Source organism: Manacus vitellinus, unplaced genomic scaffold (genome assembly GCF_001715985.3).
Source record: "Manacus vitellinus isolate BGI_N305 unplaced genomic scaffold, ASM171598v3 scaffold_57_pilon, whole genome shotgun sequence".
Classification (NCBI taxonomy): Eukaryota; Metazoa; Chordata; class Aves; order Passeriformes; family Pipridae; genus Manacus; species Manacus vitellinus.
In genome coordinates, this window is record NW_021940666.1 from 1951940 (window position 1) to 1975876 (window position 23937).

General features: G+C 35.8%; 1 protein-coding gene across 1 annotated transcript in view; it reads left to right on the plus strand.

The window, feature by feature from the left end:
* The window catches only part of KIF18A (kinesin family member 18A), a 30933-nt gene extending 10990 nt beyond the window's left edge, over positions 1–19943 (plus strand). The window contains exons 9-16 of the mRNA XM_018081861.2: positions 1868–2030; positions 2593–2757; positions 3182–3303; positions 3474–3712; positions 13277–13760; positions 14511–14615; positions 17451–17560; positions 19351–19943. Of these exons, the coding sequence (XP_017937350.2) occupies positions 1868–2030; positions 2593–2757; positions 3182–3303; positions 3474–3712; positions 13277–13760; positions 14511–14615; positions 17451–17560; positions 19351–19499 (1537 nt within the window). The 3' untranslated portion in view covers positions 19500–19943. The remainder of the gene's footprint in view (positions 1–1867; positions 2031–2592; positions 2758–3181; positions 3304–3473; positions 3713–13276; positions 13761–14510; positions 14616–17450; positions 17561–19350) is intronic.
* The last annotated feature ends 3994 nt before the right edge of the window (positions 19944–23937 follow it).

The following is a 23937-nucleotide window of genomic DNA, read 5'->3' on the forward strand; positions in this document are numbered from 1 at the left end:
TCAAGTCTTAAGCCTGTTGAGGTAGACAGTGGATGCTGGCTTTGGAGCTACAACCAACAGGTCCATGAGCATTTTGAGACAAGGCAGTGTAGAGGGTTCATACCCTGCATATGCCTGCAGGATAACTTTGTAATTTTTCAAGGGAAGAAGAGAGGGTAAAGCTACCTCCATAAGAAGAGAAGTGTGCTTATTGAAAGAGTGAATCCAGCTCAAGGCAGGAACTTTGCAAAGGCTTCTATACTTGATGCTGTATTTGGGGCACAGATGATTATAGGTACACATTTACTGGTAATAGTTCTTCATGAGGACTGTACGTAGAATCAGGATGTGCACCCTCTCCTAAATTATGCCCAAGTTTTTACTGTGAGGGAAACAGAGGGGGAGGATTCACTTGGATTCCTTATTGCTGTGTTTCCCAGGCAGCTGGGAGGAACTGTGTTTCTATGGATACTATGGAGGGCAAAAATTCTGCAAGCAATTGTGCAATAGATAGTATAGTAGTACAGATAGTAACAGTGTAGGGTAAGAACTCTGATACACTGCAGCTGACTTGCATTGTGGTAGGATCTTTTAGGTTGGAAAAGACCTGGAAGATCATAGATTAACCTGTAATGGCTCCTTAAAGAAATAGCACTTCTCTGTTTTAATATGCATTTTTACCTAGATATGATAGCATTCTCTGGACACTTAGGGAAAACTGCTTTATTTTTAAAACTGTGCAGAAGAATTCTTTTCTTAATTCTTTCTTTTTAAAAGGAGAGTAGTGAAACCCTAGAATAAAGGGCTCAGTTACTCAAACTTTAGACTGTGAAATAGAATTGCTACTTCTGAAATACTGGCAAGAAGTCAGTTACATGGCAAGAATGTCTCTGCAACTTGCTCTGTAATTCAACCTGTGTTATTTTTTAGCAATTTTACAACACTTAATTTTATGATTTTTTTTGTTTTTAATGCTAAACACTGTAGCAACCTCAAATGTTGCATGTCTTTAGAACATTTACATGTTAAACTGTGTCTTTATTCTTATGTAGAGTTCTAACAACACAGGATGTTATGAAATGCTTTGTATACAAGTTGGTCATTATTGAGATATACTACAGTGTCTTTTGGGCTGTTCTGTGCTGTTGCATTTTCAGTGCTCAGGAGTGAAGTGAACAAGTACCACCCCTGAAACTTATGTTGCAACGTGGCAATGCTTCCAGAGTTTCTCCTTATCCTTGTTATTCTGATTTGTGTTGCAGAGTAGGGATAAACAGATAACTGGTTACTCAGTAACTCCTTGAGTACCATCTACTAGTTTGGGTTTTCCCCACTATTAGCCTGCTATGAGTTAAAATCAGAACATGGACCATGTTTTTGTTGTCCATTAGTGATTAAAATTGTACAACTTCAGGGAACATGAGCAACTAAAGACTTTCTTGGTTCTCCTTTTTTGAGAGATAGGTGGCAGGTTTTTTGAAGACCTTTTGTGTCTATGGCAGCAGTGGTCTGATCTGTTTAATAAATTGGTATAAAAAGTAGAGAACATAGCTATTTAGTATCTTTGGGAGGTACAGATAAGACTTATGTGAGAAGTTTCAGATGCTTTTCTTTTAAATCCCAGTGTCATCTTCATAAATACAACAAGATTTATTTTTAGTGACCTCTTAAAAATTTCACATCTCATTTTCAGTTCAAATACATAAAACCCTTTCTGATATATTGACACTTTATTTAGTGTTCATATATAACAGGCTTCACTTATTTCCTCTTAAGTTCTTTATATTTATTTTATTAACTCGGAATTGAAATATCTGCTTCTAAATGAGATGGCCATTAAAAGTGTTCAGTAAGTAATTAATTATTTATTCTTATCCTTTGGTTCTAGATACAAAGAAACCCTTAAAAATGTGTTTGCAAACCGTGAGGAAATCAGAAAAGAATACCTCAACATGGAAAAGAAACTAAAAGAAAACACACTGAAGAAATACTACCATAATCAATGTCATGAACAAATTCGACTGATGTGCTCTGAAGAAAAAGTAGAAAAGGTGGGTTTTCTATAATGTATTGCAAGGTATCATCTCTTCATTTTGCTATATTCACGTGTATATTTTGCTTAAGTAATTATGCAATGAGTTAATTTAATTAAAATGGGACACACTGATTATTACTTCTCTATGACTATTGCATTAGTAACCTAATTTTTGAGGTATTCAGCAGAGTGTAGTTGTCCTCTGAACAGAAAGAGTACCCTTTCCCTTGTTAGGACTTAGAATACTACCTCATTCATATCCAGCTTGCTGGGTTTGAGCCTTTTAGTTGCCAGATTTCAGCAAAACATGGGAAGAATTTGATCCTTGCAGATAGAGGATTTTCCTGTTGCCCAATATTTTATTTATCAGGGTTTTTCTAGGACACATTCAGGAAAACAAAGCAGATAAAATTGCTTCTTCACTTTCATACTTGAGTAACTAGGAATTATTTGTTTATGTTACATAAAAATAAAGAAAAGAAATCTTTACATGGAGAGAGAGAGGATTTGGTAAACATAATCTGAAGGTTTTCCCCTTAAATGCTAATTTCTTTTTTTAATTCTTTTTTTTTTTTCAGGCCACTTGCAAGCGGGATCAAAGGCTTGCAGTCCTTAATATCCACTCTGTGCACATGCAGAAGAAAAAAGAAGAGGAGGTCAAACATTTTGAGGAAAACACCAAATGGCTGCACCGTGTTGAAAATGAAATGCGTCTTCTGGGTCAAGATGGGTGTATTCCAAAGGTAAAATGCCTTTCACTTTGTCAGGGTTGGGGAGGGGGAGGAGAATTGGAGAAAGGGTAAAACCTGTGAGTTAAGAACAGTTTAATAATTGAAATAAAGTATGTGAGTATACAGAAAAAAAGGTGAAGATATCTTTGGGTTTGCATAGGTAAAGCATGTGCCTGTTGGATTCTTAATGCTGATTGCAGCACACCCACCACTAGTCAAAGGAATCTACAAAGCAATACTTATGCATGTGAATAAAAATCAAACAGTTCATACTTTTCTGCCATAAAACTTCCTTATCATAATACAGCTCCACTCCACATTTACTTTTCAATATTGGTTGAATTAATATTACTTTTTAGCTTAAATTTTAGTTTTTTCCCTATCAGTTCGATGTGCAGTTGTTTGATTTTGTTTTTTTCTTCCCAATTCCCCAAAGGAACTTCGTCAAGATCTGCAGTATTGCCATTTAAACCTAGAAGTTCAGGACCTGAAAGCACAGATTAAGCACATGTTAGCTCTGGTGTCCCTTCAAGACCAGTATTATAAGCAAACAGAAAAGTAAGTATGGTTTCATGGCAGGTGTGATAAGACTTTATGTTCTGACACTTATAACTTCAGAAGACCTATTCAGAGAAATTAGTTTAAATTGAAACAAGATTTATTTTTGTTTTCTGGGTAAGAATTGTGTTTACTTAAGCAAACTTGTCTTGCCTCTTGCTGTTTTACAGAGTACTAAATACTTTGCTTCCCGTTCTTCGCAAGCAACACCTGACTTTGAAAGAAGCTGGGTTGACAAATGATTTAACTGAGACTGAGTTTGGGGAGGTTGAGCAGCTTATTCAAAGACAAAAATCAGTAGCTTGGGCTGACCAGACTGAAGAAAAGGATCAAAATCAAACCCATGAAGTAGACATGTCAGCTATCTTTGCATTCCCACAGCTTGTGAGCAGACCAAACACCCCGTGCCGTAAGTGTATAATTAATTTGTCCTCTGTTGGAAAAACTTCTAAATGTGTTCTGCAGAAGCCAGATGTCATCCATAAAGGCAGTGGATGCACACTTATGCAAATATTGAAGCCAGATGTAAAACTGAGCCTCAGACTCTTTCTATAAATCATACACCATTCCTAATTGAACATAGAAAAGAAGTTAACTTTTTCAATGACTTTTTCAGTCACACTGCATCCTCTTCTTCTTGTTACATACCCCATGTATCAATGTTTGTAGATCCTGTGAGTGCTATTAAGAATTCCATTTAAATCTTTCAGATTACATTGATGGAAAAGGAATCATAGTGTCAGTCAGTTATAATTTTGTTGGACTGATTTGAAATGTTAAGCAAGTACTACAGCTTTGCACAATTTCTAGTGATAGCCTTGAGGGAGATGATATTTTGTATTAATTACAGGTTCACCTGGAATCAATTTAGTACAAAGTTTTATAGTATTTATTTTTCCAAGAATCAAAGCATTCACCATTTCTACCATGGAATTGACTGTTTTGCTGTATCCTGATGGCCCCATTTTTCCTCTGTAACTCTACATAGCTGGCATTTTCTCCTTTAGATGTAAAGTGAGTCGCCCTGGAGCATAGTCTGGGTGAAAAAAGGGATGAAAAATCCTTATGCAAGGTGCTGTTCTGGTGGATGACAAGCAAAATCTCAGCCTTTAGTGCAACTGCTGTGGGCCAACGCTTGTCTTGTGCTCTGGATAGACAGCACACAACACACTGAGGCTTTCTCATTAAAGCTGCTAATCCATAACATTGACAGACATCCATAAGTAACCAGGGAAAAACAGATAAATATTACTTCAGCTTCTCAAAAGCTGGTAGTCATAAAAGAGCATTGACCCCTGGAGAACTGTGAAACTAGTTCCCTCCTTTCTTTAGCTTTCTTCCTCTATACAGCTTGAGACTTCTTTTGTCAAAACCATTTATTGCTTCTGTTCTGATTAAGTGTATATGTGATTTTTGGCATGTGTTTGTGTCACTGTAGATGATGCCAGATAGTTGATACCCAGTGTCTCACTGTCTGCAATGTAAAGGTCAGATTGTGTTGAATGTCAGGCTGTTCTAGAGTTTTTTGGGGCTTTTTGCATGAGTGGTGGTTTTGGTTGATTTTTAGTTTGAATTGGGTTTTCTTTTTAGTGTGTGTTTATTTTTGTGTTTTCAGAAAGAAGGGAAAGAAAGTTTGCAGACTTGCATGGTTACATTTCTTATTCTGCCCATGCTAGTCAGGGATTCATTCAGCAAGGTTGAAAGTTGTTATTTATTTTATATCATAGGCATATATTTTTACATACTGGCTTTTTTTGCTTTTGGGGTACTTTTTTTTTTTTTTTTTTGGCAGAATAGGTAGGGAGATGTACCCAAAGGCTAATCCAGAAGCTCTGTAATATCCTTTGTAACTAAGTATTGATTGTAGTGGCTCTGTTTTGTTGTATGTGGGTTACCATTGTTGTAAGTTTTAGTTCCTGATGCTCGTAAGCTTTGTTAAGAGTTCTTGATTAATCTGCTTCTTCTCCACCTTTCTTGAAGTCCTGTGTTGCAAGAGACCTGATCTGTTCTTACTGAAATTAACACTAAAATGAGTATTTATTTAAATTCTACACAAACTGTTAAGACATGAACATTTCACTTCATTAAAATAATTAGATATTATTTGAGAGGTTGTCTTGAAAACCTTCTGTGGAGGTATTCTGATTATTCTCTCTTTCTAAATATTATGGAACTGTATGTTCCCCTAAGTAAATGGACACTGTAGTTTTCAGTTAAGATGGACTTTCTTTGGCTGTAAATTGTGTATTTGCCTGGAGATGTCCATGGAAATCTTTTTTTGGTACCGCGGTGATTTTTTTTGTTTGCGTCTTTTCCTTTGGAAAAAGGAAATAGGAGAGGTTACTTTGACTCCTTTCCCTCTAATTAGATGCAGTATAAAACATGGCAGAAACAACTCCCTGAAATTTTGTAACCTTTAAGGGAAGGTTACCTAAAATATTATTGGTGTTGACACAGTCGTATCAATGCATCTTGGGAGTTGTGGTGGAAAAAAGTAATCCACTTATCAGTGCTTTAAATTTTTTTCTGTTCAGCACAAGACAAATGTAATTAAATAGCTCCTCTTCAATTGTGTGTTTGAATTTATATTTAAAATACATTGAACTATTAAATGATATTGTCATGGAAATTAATTTCTTAAAAAAAACCCATGAGTAAGAAAAATTACATTAACATGGGGAAATACGAAGCAATACAAGAGCAGCATCCTGGTCAGAAATAGGAAGGATGTAGTAATTTCTCTTTTCCTTTAAAATGAAATAAATTATTCAAGAATCCAATTCCTGCTTCCTAAAGTCATTTCAGAAGTATGCTTGGCAAATGTTAGCAAGAGCTGACCTAAGAACTTAATGAACAAATAAAAAGGAAGATTTATACGTATCCCCTTGCACCTCTGGTGCATTGATATTTTATTATTTATAATTTCTTCAAGATATTGGGAAGGAAGTAGTGTTTTGCTCCAAGATTGTTAAAAAAAAAAAAAAGAAAATAATCAAAAAACCACAGAGGTCATTATTCCTCGTATAAAAATCCAAATTTCAAATTTAACATTTTTGCATGGACCTTCATCTTATCAGCAGGAAAGAGCAATGCACTTCAGTTTTTGTGACTTGGTTCTTATTTTTTATGATCTAAGTTGAGAGCAGTCATTTTTTTTTTAATCTCCCATTTAATATATGTTGCCTTGTGTTAGTGTCTCAAAGTTTCTTTTCTAAATTTTGGGGGAGAGGATACAAAAGTTAATTGGTGGCAATGTAATGTTTCATATGAAACCTAAGTTGAGCATCTAGATTGAGGAAAAGAGTGTCTACTAGTAACAAATGTGATGTATTACTTTTGAACACATTTGAAAGACTATTTTTTTTTTGGAGGTAAAATCCCTCTGCAAAAATGAGATGGTACTCGTGTAGAAAATACTAAACCTTACAAGGAAAATATTTGTTCCTCTTCACTGTAAGCTTATGAAATAAATAATTACATCTCTTCTGTTAAACTTGGTAGTATCTAGGGAAATATGTAGTACATGTGCCTTATTCATAATTGGAAGTTCCAGTCACTAACAAACTACAAGTTCCTGTTTAGTTACTGTGTGTTTAAATTGGTAGTGATTCAGAAAACCATCTGTATTTAAATTCAGCCAGTGCTGAATTCTGGGTGTTGCAGAACATGGGGCAGTGATCATTGCAGGAACTTTTTTAATGACACTAAACTTTTGCCTGCAGCTCTTTGAGAGAACCATGACAATGTTCAAATGCAAATGAATTGTCATTGAGTGTTTTCACATAAAATTTAAAATGCTTTAAGTCACATAAATAACTTTTGTGATTATAAGCATCACTTCCAAAAGGCCAAAGCTGCTAAATCATTTTTGCAGAGTAGGAAAAGCTGTGAAAGCAGGGCTTTAACTTCTTATGTGTTCCTTTGGAATTAACTACATTGCACTAGCTGATTCTGAAGAAGGAAGTTAAACTAGTAGTTGATGTGGAAAAAGAACCTAAAAAGGGTAAAGAGAAGGATAGCAAAACTAAAAGGTTTTTATTCTAGGTTTTGTTACAAGTCTTCAACAAAAATACATTCTTGAAATATATTCTAAATATTCTTACTTTATTGTGTGAAGTGGTTTTGCTATTACCTTATTAAGATCCTTCTATCTATTAGGAGCTTCAAAATAGCAAAGAATTTGAGCTGATTCACAGTAATGCCTAAATCTTTGTTTCTAATAAAGATTTCTTCATTGGAAAGAGTCTCCTATGTATTAAATAATATAAAGTCACAGTGGGGGAGGAAAAAATCAAGGTACTCTCTGACCATCATTCAACATCTGTTTCTATGTCCAAGATAGTCCATCCTTGTGCTTAAAAACTCTTGATTTCAAGTGAAAGCTAATTAAGGTTCATATGCTTTGCCAAAGCACATGACAGGAGTTGACCACCTCCTATTTTGTTTTTCCTTTAAACTTTAAAACCTTTAAACACCTTCTGTAAAATTCTGACCTTAATTATAAATTAGAATTATTTTTTTTTGTGGAGAAAATGTTAGTTTTCCCATATCTCTTTTTTTACAAATATGTCAAAAGTTTAGATTAAACTTGTGCATGCTTCATGTAACCATAAATGTACAGTCTTATGAACAGTTTAACTGTTTGTATCAAGGAAAACACAGGCTATGAAAACAAGTTCATTTAAAAATGTATTCAGGTGCCCATTCTTGAGTGTTTATTAATGGACAGCCATACAGTATTCAGAGTGTGGACTGATGGGTGGAAAGCTCTGACTGGTATTTGCAAGTATTTCTGTGAATGGGAAAGTTCTTGGCATTGTTTCAGGCATCCCATTTCCAGAAGCCTTACTGTACATTACCATTGAGAGAATGGAATTGATTTATAGGAAAGCAAAAAAGAAAAGACAAGGCATTCATTGCCTCCCCTTGTCACAAACATCCGAAAGTAAAGTCAATTTTCTACTTGGTATGGCAGGAAAAATTGGGGTGTAATTGTACATAGTAAAAGACTTGATCAAAAGTAGAAGTGTGTGTCTTGTATATAGGAAAGAGAAGCCTTTTCACATGGTCTTATATGACTTCTAAGTATTTTTTTCTCATGCTGAGTAAAATAGTTCCAGATCACTGGGACTCACAAGAATGCAGCCTGCATTTTAGCCTTTTTCAGTTCACAACTCTTGCCTGTGAACCTGTAGTGAAATTGGTCATCACAGTGATGCTTTTGAGTATGAATATTAAATAATTGAAATGCATTGACCAGACCTCATTTGCAATTTGGAATTCCATGAGTCAGTTGTTAAAAGAATGAAAATGTATGATTAGTATTGTAATTGGATCAATCAGTGGTAGCCTAGAAATGTTTATTGAAATGAATACATTAATATTTGATATCACTTTAGCAGAACAACCTGGTAGACTTAATTTAGCACAGTTTCCAGACATAATCCCCTTATGCATGTTATTAGCATGAGTTGTAGAAGAAGAGAAGTCTTGGCCGTTATTTTGTCCCTAATGTCAATTAGAACTAACTCAGTTCATGAGTTGTTTTGTCATGAGCTCTGCTCACTTTTGCTGTGACTCATGTTTCACAGATAGGGCATTCTGCTTTTTGTATTAACACACAGGGCTGTAGATATCTAATATTGCTGTGTTTCTTGTCCAATAGATCAGTACTTCTGAGCAGTCTTTTAGGACAGATGATACGACAAACTAAGGGCTGAAACCACCTCATATCTTTTGGTGGGGGTGATTGGTCAGTGGAGGATGGCTTTTGCTTTTGATTTGAGTAAACCTCCTAAGAAAAATTATACCTTAAAGAATTCTGACAATTATCTTATATAAACATCAGCCTGAAATTCAAGATCAGCAAATAACATGATCTATTACCTAAAATATATTTGACATAATGCTTAGTTTTAAAGAGAAGCATTGTAGCTGAAAGCACTGTCTAAGGAAATATAACTTCTAAATTTTTCTTTTAAGCAACTCCATCAGGTTAACTGCTGATGTTTTTTAAAGTATATGGTGATTCATTTTTGTGTATGAAATAAAAAATAATATTACTGAATCATGATGATCATTATGATGCAAAAGATTGAACTGGCTGTAAAACTGTGAAGCAAATATAAACCATAAATGTAATTATTTATATTATGGAACAGGTTTGGAGATTTTCTTTAGAGTTGGAGTGTGTTGTTTATCTATCAGCAGGAAAATAATGACAGCACTTAATGATTACCATTAGACATCCATTCAGGAACTATTTAGATTTCTTCTTTAAGGAAATACAAATAGCCCTACTTGGTCCACCACTGTATCATCTTCAGTACCATGTATTTAGCACTTTATGGGAGTAGTGCTTCTGTAGAACCTTTTGTTGTCTGAGCTCATTTTATTTAGGCTTCTCAATGGTAATTTTTAAAAGAATTTGCAAAAAAATTAGCAACTAGCTTCAAGATCTTGCTTCCTTCATAAGAAAACACTGGCAATCCTTTATATTCAAAATAAAGAAATGTTTTTCTAGCTGTATTTTGGTTTGCCTTTAGATCATAACTGTCTGGAGCCATATACTGTGTAACAAGAAGTTAAACAGGAATTGGAATTTTGGGGTTGGTTTTGTCACATCATATTTGGTTTATGTTGTTTAGTGAAACCAAGTTAAATATGAGGCTGCTGGTGATGTTTGTTTACTTGTTTCCTGTGTTAGGAGCAACCTAATATTCTCACAAAAAGCAATGGGAAGGGACACTTCTTAAATATTTTATATGCTTTCCAAATTTCTAGAAATAAAATGGCTTTAAAAATGGGTGTTGGTTTTTAGTAACAGCTTATATTTGCCCTATACAGAATTGCTGTAACTAGTTATTAATTTACTTGTATTACAGTATGAAATGCCATTCACTGTGATGCAATTCATCAAATTATTTATATTGGCAGTACTTTTCTGTTCTTTACGTATTTAGTTCATGATTTAAATGCTTGCATTTACAGTTAATTTAAAAATGCTTCCAATATTTAGGCCTGGAGAAGCTTCTAAGACTTGGCACTCCCACCAAAATGTTTCTCCATCAGACTTCCTTCTAGTAGCTTTAGGACATTAGCAAAACCTCAGTGTCTTACAGTAAGCAAACTTTCTGAAACTGAAACCTCCCCATCCTAATGTAACAACAGCCTAATAGAATTCTAACCATTATTTTTCCCGAAACACACATTCAGATGCATATAAGCAGGAGGAAAACCTAATAAATGAATATTTTAAATGTGTCCTGAGGCGTTTAATGGATGGTTATTTCGAACACTAGATCAGATGAAGCTTATTCTTGTATTTAAGACTACAAGCTGTCAAAAGTCTTTTAAAAAAAGGATTTGCCTTCAATTTTTGGTTGTGATAACTAGAAATTATTTTTTTTTCAAAGATGTGTTAGTCTTTTACACTGAAGAATGTATTGTACTCATTAAAACAAAATTAAAAAGCAAGCACCTTAATGAAGCATAGCATTGTTGATAGTGTCAGAGAGCACATATTTTAAAATATTTATAAATAAGTTTCTTGCTTGCAACTAACAAAGTCCTACCAAGTTTTGGAGAAATCCGTCTTCATCACAGTGGGCTTATGTTATTTTAGGGAGAGCTAAAGATTTATTGGGAAACACACAGGCCCTGTTTTGCTACCCTTTCCATTCCACTGCTCATGGAGAATATCCTGAATTAGCTTAGTGTTTAGATTACAATCAAGCTACTGTGTCCCAGCAACCTTCTGCATTTCCCCTGGTAAATGTTGACCATGGATTAGACAAGGTATTAGAAAACGTATTTTGCATTTTATGAAAAAGAAACCCTGTACATACGTAAGGTGAATTGCACATGGGCACGCACATACACAAATTCACAATTCACTTATTTCATGTCAGGTCGTCCTCTTGGGCCTGAGTCTTCCATGTATGTGTTTCTTCAAAGTGAAAGCAGCATAATGGAATTGTAATTGTTCATGTAATTGTCCAGATGTCTTTTCTCATAAACAGTTTCTCTTGAATTAACCTGCCTTTCTTGCTTATGCACTGTTGGATATGGTGTTACATATTTTTTGAACCATAGTAGTTTAAACATTGTTCGTTCTGAAACTGAGCCCTTGAGTGAGGAATAAATGTTTGCTTTTTTTTGCAATGGTGTTGTCATTGAATTAAGTTCTGGCAACACAGAATAGATTTGTGGCCTATATATTAGCATGTAATTTACTTGTTACTTGTACACACTTTGATACTACCTGTTCTCTCCTCCTAGAACAGGTCTGGGTCTCATTGTAGTCTTTAAATCCTTTGCTCTCTCCTTATAACTCTATTTTGTATCTTCTGATTGAGCATAATCTCATAGCTGGGCATGAGGAATCCATCCTATGGTGTGTCTGGTACCAAAGGGTGTAGGTGCTGGGATCATCCTTCATCACCTTTCCTTCAAAGAGGATCTTATTTGGGTCTTTTCCATAAGATATCTGGTTTCTTGGGGAACTGGCATTCTTAAAGCATCTTGGCAAATTGAGTTGCAACTGAGCAATGAGGTTAAAATTAAATGGGGGCTGAGAAGTGGTAAACAGAGAAAAGACTACAATCATTTAAGCCTTGTTTTCTGTAAGAAATCAAACTTGTGGAGGTAGAATAATGCAATACATACGTGTTTCTAATCAATCTTCCTCTCTTCAAAGGACTTTTTTGGAACAGCTAAAATGCCCTAAGTGCTAACACATGAGAGAGAACTATAGAAGCATTCAGACTGAGGAGTTCAAAATAACTTTCTTACTCTGAGGCAAAAATAAAATGAAATTTTAGAAGAAATAAATATTTATCATCACTGCTGTAGGAATACCATAGCTAATTCCTGAGTAACTTGCAGCAATTTAAAAAGCAGGAGTTCTTTTTGCAGTTTAGTTGCTTATAGGCATGTAGTAGGCAATGCAGAAAAGAGAAGTATGAAGCTGTGGCTGCCAGCTGAAGTGGAGCCAATCCATAGGCATTTTAAGGATACTAGGCTTCATTTCTTAAATTTGCACTGGAAGTTAAATATAGAAGCACTTGGGGTTTTGACAACCCTCTCCTGCTCTTGATTTGTTTTTTAAAAAATTCCTTAATTTTTTGTTGTTAACTATGTAAGTCACCACTTGCCTAACTGTATGAACAGTGGGCTGTGTCTTAAAATGACTCTCCTTTACTGAAAACTTGAATTAAAAAAGGCCATTTCTGTCTTACTTTGGACATTACCTTTACTACCACCTGCTTGAAAATAGAAATATTATAACATTTCAAGAAAGATTATTTAAATCAAGATGAATGAGAATGGCCAGTTACTGCTACATTGCTTGCTTTATTTTTGAGGGCATGGGGAGGTGTTAAAGAGCTTTGCTCCACACAGTTGATGTATTAGGATGACAGAATCCAGGTGACTTCGTTTTCCCTTTTCCAAAACCCTACATTCTCTTTTGCAATGTCAGAGAATTTTGTCCCTCTTAAGTGGTTCTATGTCCTTCCTTTTACAAGAACCTCTCATTATTCTGCATGGTACCTGCTGAGGAAAAAATGACTGTGATCAGAAGTCAGCTTAGATTACTGTGATTGTACCATCTTAAAATATGAGTTTTGTCATGATAATGTGAGCATTTTCAATACTCTTACTATTCCATTCCCTCTTGTCATGTGTCCTATCTTCCTTGTGATTATTTATATTATCTCTGGAATTAACTACACCAACCTATGCATATTTATAATACTTTGAGTGTCACAGAACAAACACCATCTAGACCATACTGCAATAGAAATAATTTCATTTATATCATCAAACTAATATGTAAATGAAATAGTGTTTGTAATAATTTCAGCTAAGTTTTCTGATAACTTCTGTCTCGGTAGGGAAGAGGAGGGAAAAAGCAAGATCTGAGCAGTAGGTATAGGTTGGTGTGGTAACCATTGTTACTTGTGTTTCGCAGGTACCTCTTGTGATACACCATCCCAGGAAATGACTAAAAATACACCAAAAGTATTAGAATATACAGAACCACCACAGAAAAGAACGAGGAGGAAGCTAATGGACTCTCCAGTAGCAGCTCAAAGTCCAGCTGCATCCAAGCCATCCAGTCTGCAGCACCTGGAGGATTCTCTCGCCAAGGAAGTCCACCCCATAGTGTACACCCCGGAATCTTGCCGAAAGCCAGCACAGAGCTGCTGCACAGAGGCTGTGGTAAAGAAGGCTCTGCACTTTGCAGGCCTCAAGGAGGTCAGTGCCCAAGGCACAGATACACCAGTGCAAAAGGCCAGTGTTATGGACACGACACACGATGTGATCCCCGAGTGCAGCGAAGCCATCATGAACTCCACAATAATCCTCTACGAAGGCACGGACGAAACAACTGAAATGCCCACGTGCTCACCCGTGAAGGAGTCACAGCCCTGCAGCAGCAACATTGTGCAAAGGTATTTTCCTCGTATGGGGGCAAGAAATATTACCAAATAATTTAATCCTGTGTATCTTTACAGCTGGGTTTTTCCATTTATGTCTGTTTTATTTGTAAATGCAGCGTTTTGAAAATCGAACCCTCAGTTTTGACCAATATCCGATTCAATTCTGCCATTATTTGAAAACAGTGGTGTGTTAGTGACAACAGATAAAGTTGGAAGCTTATCCTATTTTATAAGATAGGTATTGAAAAGAAATAGAGTGCTTTTGAAATTGGTTGTGATGCTCCAGGCAAGCTGCTTCCTCTCAGCCTTATGTTTCTAGTCTGTAAAATGGACACTTAACCTCTCCACACTGAGAGATGCCATGCTTGTGTGAAGTCTGCAAAGCTGCCTCAAGTAATATTAGTGAAATGAATTTCCAGTTTTGGTTTCCAGCTCAGCATTTATTTACAGTTAAGAACAAATTCACTTCACTTTTACTAAGAATGTGTTCTACAAAAGCATAATTCTTTTATGGTCTCAAGTTGTGCCAGGGGAGGTTTAGGTTAGATATTAGAATTTCTTTACAGAGAGGGTGGTCAGACATTGGAATGGGCTGCCCAGGGAAGCAGTAGATTCTCCATGCCTGGAAAATTTTTAAAAGAGGCTGGATGTGGCACTTAGTGCCATGGTCTAGTAACCACAGTGGTAGTGGATCAAGGGTTGGGCTTGATGATCTCGGAGGTCCCTTCCAACCCAGCTGATTCTATGATTCTATGATTTCAGACTTGATCTCACTTCCTTAAAAAACAAAAATTCTGCATCAGCATTTGAGAAGCCCTCATATATGGCAATGACTTCTGCTGCTCAGAGAAAAAGGAAGGTATTAAGGTAAGATTAAACGAACTCTTCTATACAAGATGAGTTTGTATTCATTTGTGTTCTTACTTCAGTTTCAGTATGACATTTCAAATCTGAAAACATCTTCTACAAGACATTTGAATTCAATTCAATTTTCTTTATTTTTCCTGGCAAGTTCAGTACATTTTCTTTTTTTTTTTTTTTTTTTACTCTTGATTTAGGAACTTCTGTTTTAATAGTGATAAATCTCGTTAAAATGTCTTGTTGTACCTGCGCTACTTCAAATAGAAAGAGTGACACATCAATTCTGAAAAGAGAATCCACATTAATTAAACCTCTGGTTTGTTTTGGAAACATGTCGCTTTGCTAGAAACACATTACGAAAATACCAAAAGGTCTTTATATGATCCAGCGCATGATTGCCCACATTAAACAAAATAAGCTTTTTCGTTTTTTTTTTACTATATATAATAATGTATGCGAACACTTGAAAAGTATAAAGAATTGAACTACTATCAATTTGCACTGTGTATTGTACTTGTAACAACGTGTGAATAAGAATACAAATTATTAACCATTAATAGAAGAATGATCGGCATGCAACATGATAAGCAGAGGAAAAAAAAAAATGGTACAATATTTATTTGGTCAAGCTTTTTTGTTTCCCAGTTAATTAATTGTCAGTCCTCAATACTGTGCTCGTTCTGGTGTCTGCTCTTATGGAAAAACGTCATATCAATACGTCGTTTTTGACGCTGAAAGAGGCTTGTTGTAGAATAAGCAGAAAATTGAAAGCTGAATATGACATCTAAGTAGATAGTTGTATTTTGTGGTTTTTCTGTTTGGGTTTTGGGTTTTTTAATTTATTAAAACCTGTTATGCTAGCAGGTCAGTAACTGATTAAAACAGCTTTTGCAGGTTTTCCTATTTCCTATATTCCAAAAGCAAACAATTGACACAACCTTTTTTTTAAAATCATGTTTAATAGAGTTGCCAGACAGTGAGTGGAAACTAAGCCGACCGAGCGTGAGTCTCTGAAGAATATGTTCAACTGGTAGAACAAGTTTATAGAGAGGTCACAAGATGTGGAAGGAACTGTAAGTACCTTTTTTTAAATTATCAACTTTGAGACAGAGAATCTTCCTAGAAGATCACAAATCCACCTGGTCCAGTTTCATGTTGCTGTTCTAATTGTTACCAAATACTGTTCTAAGCTGTTTTGCTTGGATGAGAAATAAACTGTATTGCTCTAGAATGAGAAAAGGGGCACTGCTCATACTTCCTATCTTTCAAATAGCTCATTATGAATTTAGCAGAATAAATTACGTGCTCTCTGAAACCAAGCTAGTTTTTTCTAGATTGCTTTAGGGAGAGGTATTGGAACTTTTGGAGCCTGATTTCTCTAGTCCTAAGGTAAAAGTTCCAAGACAAACTTTTGGACTACTCTTTTTGTAATAACTATGTATTGATTTCAAGACATACAGATGCTTATTTCTTCCCAGAAGACTAGTTCTTTCTGTTCATCTTGTTTCTTCTGTGTCTCAAGCACATATTTCTCAGTTCTGAAGTTAGAATACCACTACAGGAAAATCCCACAACTTTTTATTCCTTTTATAGGGATTATTTCTTCTGCCTCAGACTGTAAATTGTCTGTAAACCAAAATTATTTATGGTTTTGTCTAGTGGTTGGTGATGAAGCAAAGGAATGAAAACTTATTTGTGAAGGAGGGAAGGAATATGCTCTTATTTTTCAGATAGAACCTCCTTTCCTTTCTCTTCTTTACTTTTTCCCTGTTTTCTCTCCAATGCTGTCCCTGTTTGAAGTGGTTCATGAAGAGGTTCACTCATTCAGCTCCTACTCACATTAGAATAAAAATGTAAATTTCAGACATATTGTCTACCTTAGAAATATAATTCCAAACAGTTGTATTTTGAGGATAATGAATAAGAAACAAGTCAGTCGTAAGAGACTACTTTACCAAATCACATTAAATCCTTATTGGCATAAGTTCTCTTCAAGAAGTAAGCATGAATAGATTTTTAGGACTGGCACAAGGCAAATCTTAATCTTTGCTGCTTGCTGTATATTTTCATTTAGGCAGGAAATTATTATTAAGAAAGTTAGTGTAACTTAGGGGACTATAAAGTGGTAATAATACAATATTTATTATGAGAATAGGAAAAGCATAGAAACTTGGGATGTAAATACAATTAGCTTGTTTATGAGGCTGTCTTGTAGAGTGGAACTGAGGAAGTTAGTGAGGCAATTGCAAAAGGGTGAGATCAGATAGGTTCATAATTTTCACTGTAGGCCTTAAGTCCATCACATAAAAGGCTTTAAAATATAGAAGTTTTGTCTTAATGAATTTGAAGCTATAACAGCTTTCTTGCAGCTTAGCTAAAAAGTATTGTCTGCCATGAAGCCACCCCCTCCAACTGTGTTGGAGGCTATAGAAAAATTATTGTAGCAATAAAAAAATGTGATTTGTCCCATAAACACAGCTTGGTCATTTCAAGGATTTCGTAACACGCCTGAAGATTATTTCTTACTATAATTTATGTGTGGTGACCACCAAACTGGTTTCTGTGGTTTCCAAAAAAACCTGTGGCGTATTGTTCTGCATTTTGGCATTTAATTGGCAACGTTAGTTCTTATTTTCACAGTTTGAAACGTTCTTGTAAACTTTTAAAGAGGAAAAAGGGGAATAATATCCCTAGATATGCACAATAAATTAGTTTCTTCTTAGCGTTCTGTTACGATTGGATAATATCACTTAAAGTGTTTCTGCATAGCAAAACCTGAACTACTGTGATACAGCTTAATGACTGTACTGAAAGGAAACTCTTTGCTGGCTCCTTTTGCAGTTCCACATCCAACACCGTGTCGGGCGGCCCGCAGGACCCCGTGGCTGCGAAACGCGTGCGACAGGACATCCTGTTGGGCCAGGCAGCTCTACGAGTGCCCCAAGGCTCTGGTAGGTGTCAAAACTTGAGTGTGTGACCCTGCACTGGTGGCTGTTTGTTTGTTTAGGAGGTGCCAAATCAAGGTGGCTGCTCAAGGTTTTGTTAATTCGGTAGCACGTGTCGCTGTGTCAGCACGCCAAGCCATCGGTTTGAATAGTGTATCCATTAAAAACAAACATCTCAATGTCTAACCCGGTTATCTAGTTGATATCTAAGCAAAATTCAATATTGCTATGAGGTTGTTGGGAAAACCAACCTAAAATTGTTTGTGTACTTGTTGAGAAATCTGGTGAATGAACTTTATTACCAATTTTGTGTGGTTCATCAAGAAGTAAAATCCTTTAATAATTACCGTACCTGTTTTTAATTGCTTGCTTTGTTTTGCGACACCCCACTGATTTGTTTTACGACACCCCACTGATTTGTTTTACGACACCCCACTGATTTGTTTTGCGACACCCCACTGATTTGTTTTGCGACACCCCACTGATTTGTTTTACGACACCCCACTGATTTGTTTTACGACACCCCACTGATTTGTTTTAACAGGTACAGGTTTTTTCAGAGGTCTGTTCCTTAAACTTTGGGGCTATTTTGGGCAAAAACAATAACTGAGAAAGAAAATTATTTTAAAGCAGTATATGGGAATTATTTAACTTGTAATATATTGCTGATAAAAACACTGGCAGGTTGTATTCTGTGGAAGTCTGCTACAATTACAGGGCCTCTCTCTGGGAGAACTGTAACAAAATGAGTTACAAATACTTTTTTCAGACCATGTTCGCAAATGTCTTTTGTTCACAATTTTATAAAAACCTCTGCCTTTCCTAGTGCATGGCACTACGTTGCTTGGCACCTGCAGCAGATTTTAATGCACTAAATCCTTACAATTTTCATTTCATCTCTACCCAATTGACTCCTGTCTCTATCTTCAGAAATATGCTTAATGATCTTATTGGGCTGTTAAGAGGAGATCCAAGACAGTTTAAAGTTTTAGTCTGCTGTTCTTATGGAGTAGCACAGGCAATACACTGGTTTTTGCAGCACACACATGTTTTTAAATAAAAACTGATGTGAGGGAGCAAGTATATATGAAAATGTGTTATTTTGCATTCATGAGAGATGTTGAGGTTGTATTACAGTAAACTTTCTAGAAACTGAAAATCTGATTCTAAACTTTGCCTAACAAATAGTTATTTGGCAAAGTGCATACACAGTTAGATCATTATCAATATCTACTACTAAAGACTGGTTTAGGAAGTTACCAAAGTCAGTCACTACTCAGGAATTAAGAAACTATGTAATGAAGCACCACAATCTGAAATAGGGAATAGATTTTTGATTCTTCAAAGTTTAACTGAACATAAAATACAATTTATTTTCAAAAGAGAAGAATAAACCATAACTAAATTCCTGAGAAGAAGAGCTGTTTTCAGATTAAATAGACAAAACTTCCTCTAATGGCATAGTATTCATTTTTCAATACTATTCTATAATAGTAAGGATTAATAACATTTTTGCATACTTCTACATCTTTGTGTAGACCACTGTGCCTTTTTAGTAGCATCTCATGTCAATTGAGAGTCTAATCATTGGACTTTCTAAGCAATTAACACCCTGGATTACTGAGCTGAGAGTGATTATGTTTTTGTGCATCAAAATTAGGCTTTCAATAAGTGCAAGAAATATGTGTAAAAATTCTTAGGCATATTCTGAAAAGGAGGTCCAGGTTGGCCGAATTCTACTTGTGTTTATTGAATGAGCGTCTCCCTATTTCTAATAGCATTTCTTTTTTCACTAGAAATGAAAATGAAGAGCAGGAAACAAGAACAGGATACGCCAAGAAACTTCCTTAAAAACTTTTCTCGAGGAAATGTCACATTGGGCCTTAAATCAAGGACATCAAAAGATCTTTTACTTCACGTTTCCAAGAAGAAAAATAGGATTTAGTTCTGAGTTCTTCCACATTTGAAGCAGGACTGATGGATAGCAAGTGAGAAGAGGGTGACTTTTGTTTTCCTCTTGTAAATAATTGAGAAATTTTTCGATGCATGTGTTAGAAAACTTGGTTTGACCCCCTAAATTATTTTCGTTGGAGCTTCCTTATGTTAAAATTGTTTTTCATTTGGAAGCAAATAACAGATGTTAATATTAGAACACATTCATGCTCAGCACTGAGATGCCAGTTTATCTTTAGATTTTTAGCATCTATTGATGATAACATATGTAGTGCCAAGAGACAGAAAAATATTTACAAAAATTGTTTTTAATTTTTTTTGTCTTTCTGGTTTTTAGTCTGTTACTTGGTTGTAAATGTTTCTGTTCTGTTTTTTCAATTAATTCAGCTGTAAATAGGTGTGTTAATTACTTCAAATAAATTTTTACGTTCATTAAGAGCAGTATAATGTGAATTGTGTTTCTAACAAAAATGTATTTTTTTTCCTCTTCTCTTATGAAAAATGTCTAATTTTGACAAGTGCTGTTACATTATAAACTACATGTATTTGTATGTTCTAGTAAATTATTAATATTCAGAAACAGATTAATTTATGTGTAGTTGTATTGTAACCTTGACAGTCTTCCTGGCCTTAGGAGCATTGTTCTAGCGTGCTTGATCTGTGCAAATGTAAGCATATGAATTTCCCCAAACTAAGGAGAACCAGAGGAAGAAGTCCAGTAACCAGAGGCAGCTCTCTGAAGCAAGGAGCTTGCAGCCCAGCCATGAAGTACACTGCAGAATTTACTCTTGACGCATTGGAGGGACATTTTTCAGGGGCTTCTGAAGAAGGAAATTGGAACTGCCTGTATAAGCTTTCAGGACCACTTCTGGGAGGAGCAGGCAATGTTACAGAGGAAATCTTCCCTGGGGAAGTTCAAAGAGGAAGGAGTAATTCCTTAAGAAATAGGCATTACAAGTTAAAAATACCAAGCGAGATGAGAGGAACTGAATCCTCCTGTGTGCATTTTAAAGGGATATGGGTGATATGGTTGTGGTGAGCATGGGATCATACTGGTAGTGTAATGAGAACTGAGAAAATATTGGCTCTGGAAAAGGCTTCTGTGAATGTAGTTCTAAACCTAAAAACTAGAGTTTGGGACTTGCCTGCTTAGCAAGGTAATGTAATTTCAGTAGAATTAAGGGGGAGGGTCATTTTAATACTTCCTTATCATAATAAACAAAAAGATTTTGGAATGAATTTTATTATTTTGGTGCCTCATACAGCTAAAGTTGTAGAGACCATTTTTTATTTATGGGATCTCTTTCAAATTCTTAGTGTTTAATATAAAACGTGCACAGGGAGCTTGTTTTATTGGCACTGCTTCACATCTGCAAGAGACATGTTGGGTTTTGCTTGTAAATATAGTTGTGACATTTGTTGCTCTTGTGGTATGTAAGACTTATACATAAATGTTCATAGCTATTTTGAAAGATTTTTAAGACAGGCTCGTGCATGCACCATTTTGATAGTCACAACACAAAACTGATGGGATCTCATCCTTTCTTCATGTGTTCTGCATAGCCTTGAGTGGAATTGGTTCAACTGACTTGCAACACTTTTCCAGGGACATTAAAAAAAAAAATATGTTGAGGAAATTACCACACTGACATGAGAAGTGATTCCATCAGATGTTGATTATACATTTGATAGCTAGGTATATATAACTAGCATAAACAAAATGTTTCCAGAGATTATAGCAGATTGAAGCAGGATTTTTGTGTTTTGGGTTGCTGTTGAGTGATATTCTGCACTATTGTACATTTATTTTGTTACATACTGTGAACACATCTAGACTTCATAAGCAGGAAGTGCTTCAGAGCACATTCAACACACAGTGCTGACACAGAACTTTTCATAACTTTTCAGTGCCTGATAACTTCTTGTCAGATTGCCAGTTAGGTAGAAGGCAAAGAGTATTTGGGAAGCAGTGGAGGTATGATATAATTAATTTCATTTTCTTGCCAATCTGCTTTGACTGTTACCTGTTGGCCTGTCTTTACAAACTGATTTAAGTAATAGTATTTATCTGAAGTATACATTTCATTGATTTCACTCTGTCATGCCATGCAGGGTTAAATCATGCTGGTGTTGCAAGTGTGAAAAGGATGTTAAGATCTTGTTCCACTGGGAAATTCTTAGGAAAACAGACGAAGGCTGTAGGGTATAGTTTGTACTGTGACTCATTTGCTTGCTTATTGTCATTGCAGGAAAGTGAATTTATAGGAGCTATGTGAAGCACAGGCTCGAGAGGCTGTCAATATTCCTTACTGGGGATGGAGCTGGATACAGGAGAAAGAACAATGCAGTTGTCATTGAGGCTGTAGGGACTGTGCCACTTATAAGGGACTCTTCATCTTCATGCACATTTTGCAAGGCATGATTTTCTTTACCAAGCACACAAATAGCAAATATTTTGGTTATTCCTTTTGAGAGGCTGCCTCTAACTGCATGTATGCCTGCACAGCTGTGCTTCAGCGTGTTGGTGCTTCACGGATGGGCACGTTGAAAGGCAATTCAAAAGTCACATGCATTGCTTTTTGTAGACTTGTAACAAGCTATGTTACCCTGATAGTAAACAAAGACTTGTGCAAACTCATATCCAGAGACACCTGTAGATTTCTAGAGATGATACGAAATGGTGTGATTCTTGGGGCTGTCCTGTGCAGGGCAAAGAGTTGGATTCTGACAATCCTTGTGCGTCTCTTCCAACTCGGAATATTCTGTGATTCTGTGATTAAAATCACACATGAAAATCATATCTGCTGTCCTGTCAAACTGACAAAGCACAAGAACTTGATTGGATTATTAGGAAAAGTCGTTTTTTGGTGGTGGGAGAAGATTCCCTAGCAGTCTGAAGGTAATGAGACATCTGCTCATTGGAACGAAGGTTTTGGGATATCCTCTGCTGTGGCAGCTGAGTCTCTTGGAAGCCTTGGTACTTTGGCTGCAGAAGGTAGCAGGTACTATTTGGAAAGCTGACAACATAATGGAAAAAATAGATTTATGTTGGCAAAGTGGTGCACCATGGAAATCAGTTGGACTCCTCAGTGGTTTTCTTTAACTTTGATTGGCTTTTAAAAAATGTGAGTCTGTAAACAGGCATGAGGAAATTAGTTTTAGAGGAAGTAAACATTCTTAGAGAATTCATCCACTAGAATTGTAAAATATGTAGTGTTCCCTGCAGGAAATTGCAAGAGCTGCCTTAATAGAGAGTAGATGTAATTTACATTTACATGGCCCATTTCATTTTTCTACTGTGTAGTGCTCTTGGAAAAATTATTCCTGATTTCCCTGTTGTTTTAAGTTTAATTGTGGTATACCCATTAGGTCTTAAGATTTTATGTAGCATGACTGTTGTACATCTAAGATCTACAGGGGGGTGATTGAATCTAACATTTCTTGGAAGCTACAGTAGAATAAGTCACGCTTAAAAAGTGTTTAACTAAAATAATATTTATTTTGTGATTTGAATGTCAGTCTGCTTCACAGCTGGCATTGTTTTTAACTGAATACTTGTAGTTGCATTTCATAAAGTATTACAGTAAGATGATGAAAACATTGCTTTCACAGCTAGCTAACAAATGCACTTAGAGGCCACTGTTGGTTCATTTACTTAGAGATGTCTTCAAAAAGAAAATATATTCTGATAGACTAACTGTAGATATTATAGCTGTTCAGTATTCTGAAGGAGACTGGAAAACCAGTGAATGAGTTAACCATATGATTAACATGAAACATATTTGCATTCAAATTCAATAGCTGAATTCCTGCACCGAGACAGTGACATGAGGGAAAAGAGTCTTTAAAAATCAGAAAACACCATAGTAATTAGTGGCTTAATTATGTGTAGGTCAAATAGTGTCAGGAGGGACTATGATGCAGATTACTCTTCTAGACACCAAAACCAATGCCTGAGCAGCACACAGATGATGCCTCAAAGTTCATACATCACTCTCTGATATGCTCACATTCAACAGCCTTTGTAAGCTGGGGAGGAAGCCCAGAAAAGTCACTACAGGATTTAACCTGGGAAGGGGAAACTAAAGTGAATGTTTAAAAATCATCTGTAAGGGACAGATAAGTGCTGAAGCTGTTCACCTGAGGTAGCTCTCAAATCAGCCTTTGTGGGGAAGAGCAGGGAGGGAAACAAATACCTAGAAAGCCAATTAAAGGAGGAGGTTAGACATCAAAATCTGTACCTTTCAATATCGAAAGTAAAAACTTGGAGGCTGTGTTTATGTGAGGAAAAACAAAGATAATTTTAAATATGAAAGTTTTAGAATCATTTGCTGGAAGTGGAAGTTAATAATGAAATACTTCTCCACCTGTGTAAGGGCTGACACATAGTGGTCCAGTAAAAAAGTAGTCAAAGAGGCCATGATAGAGAC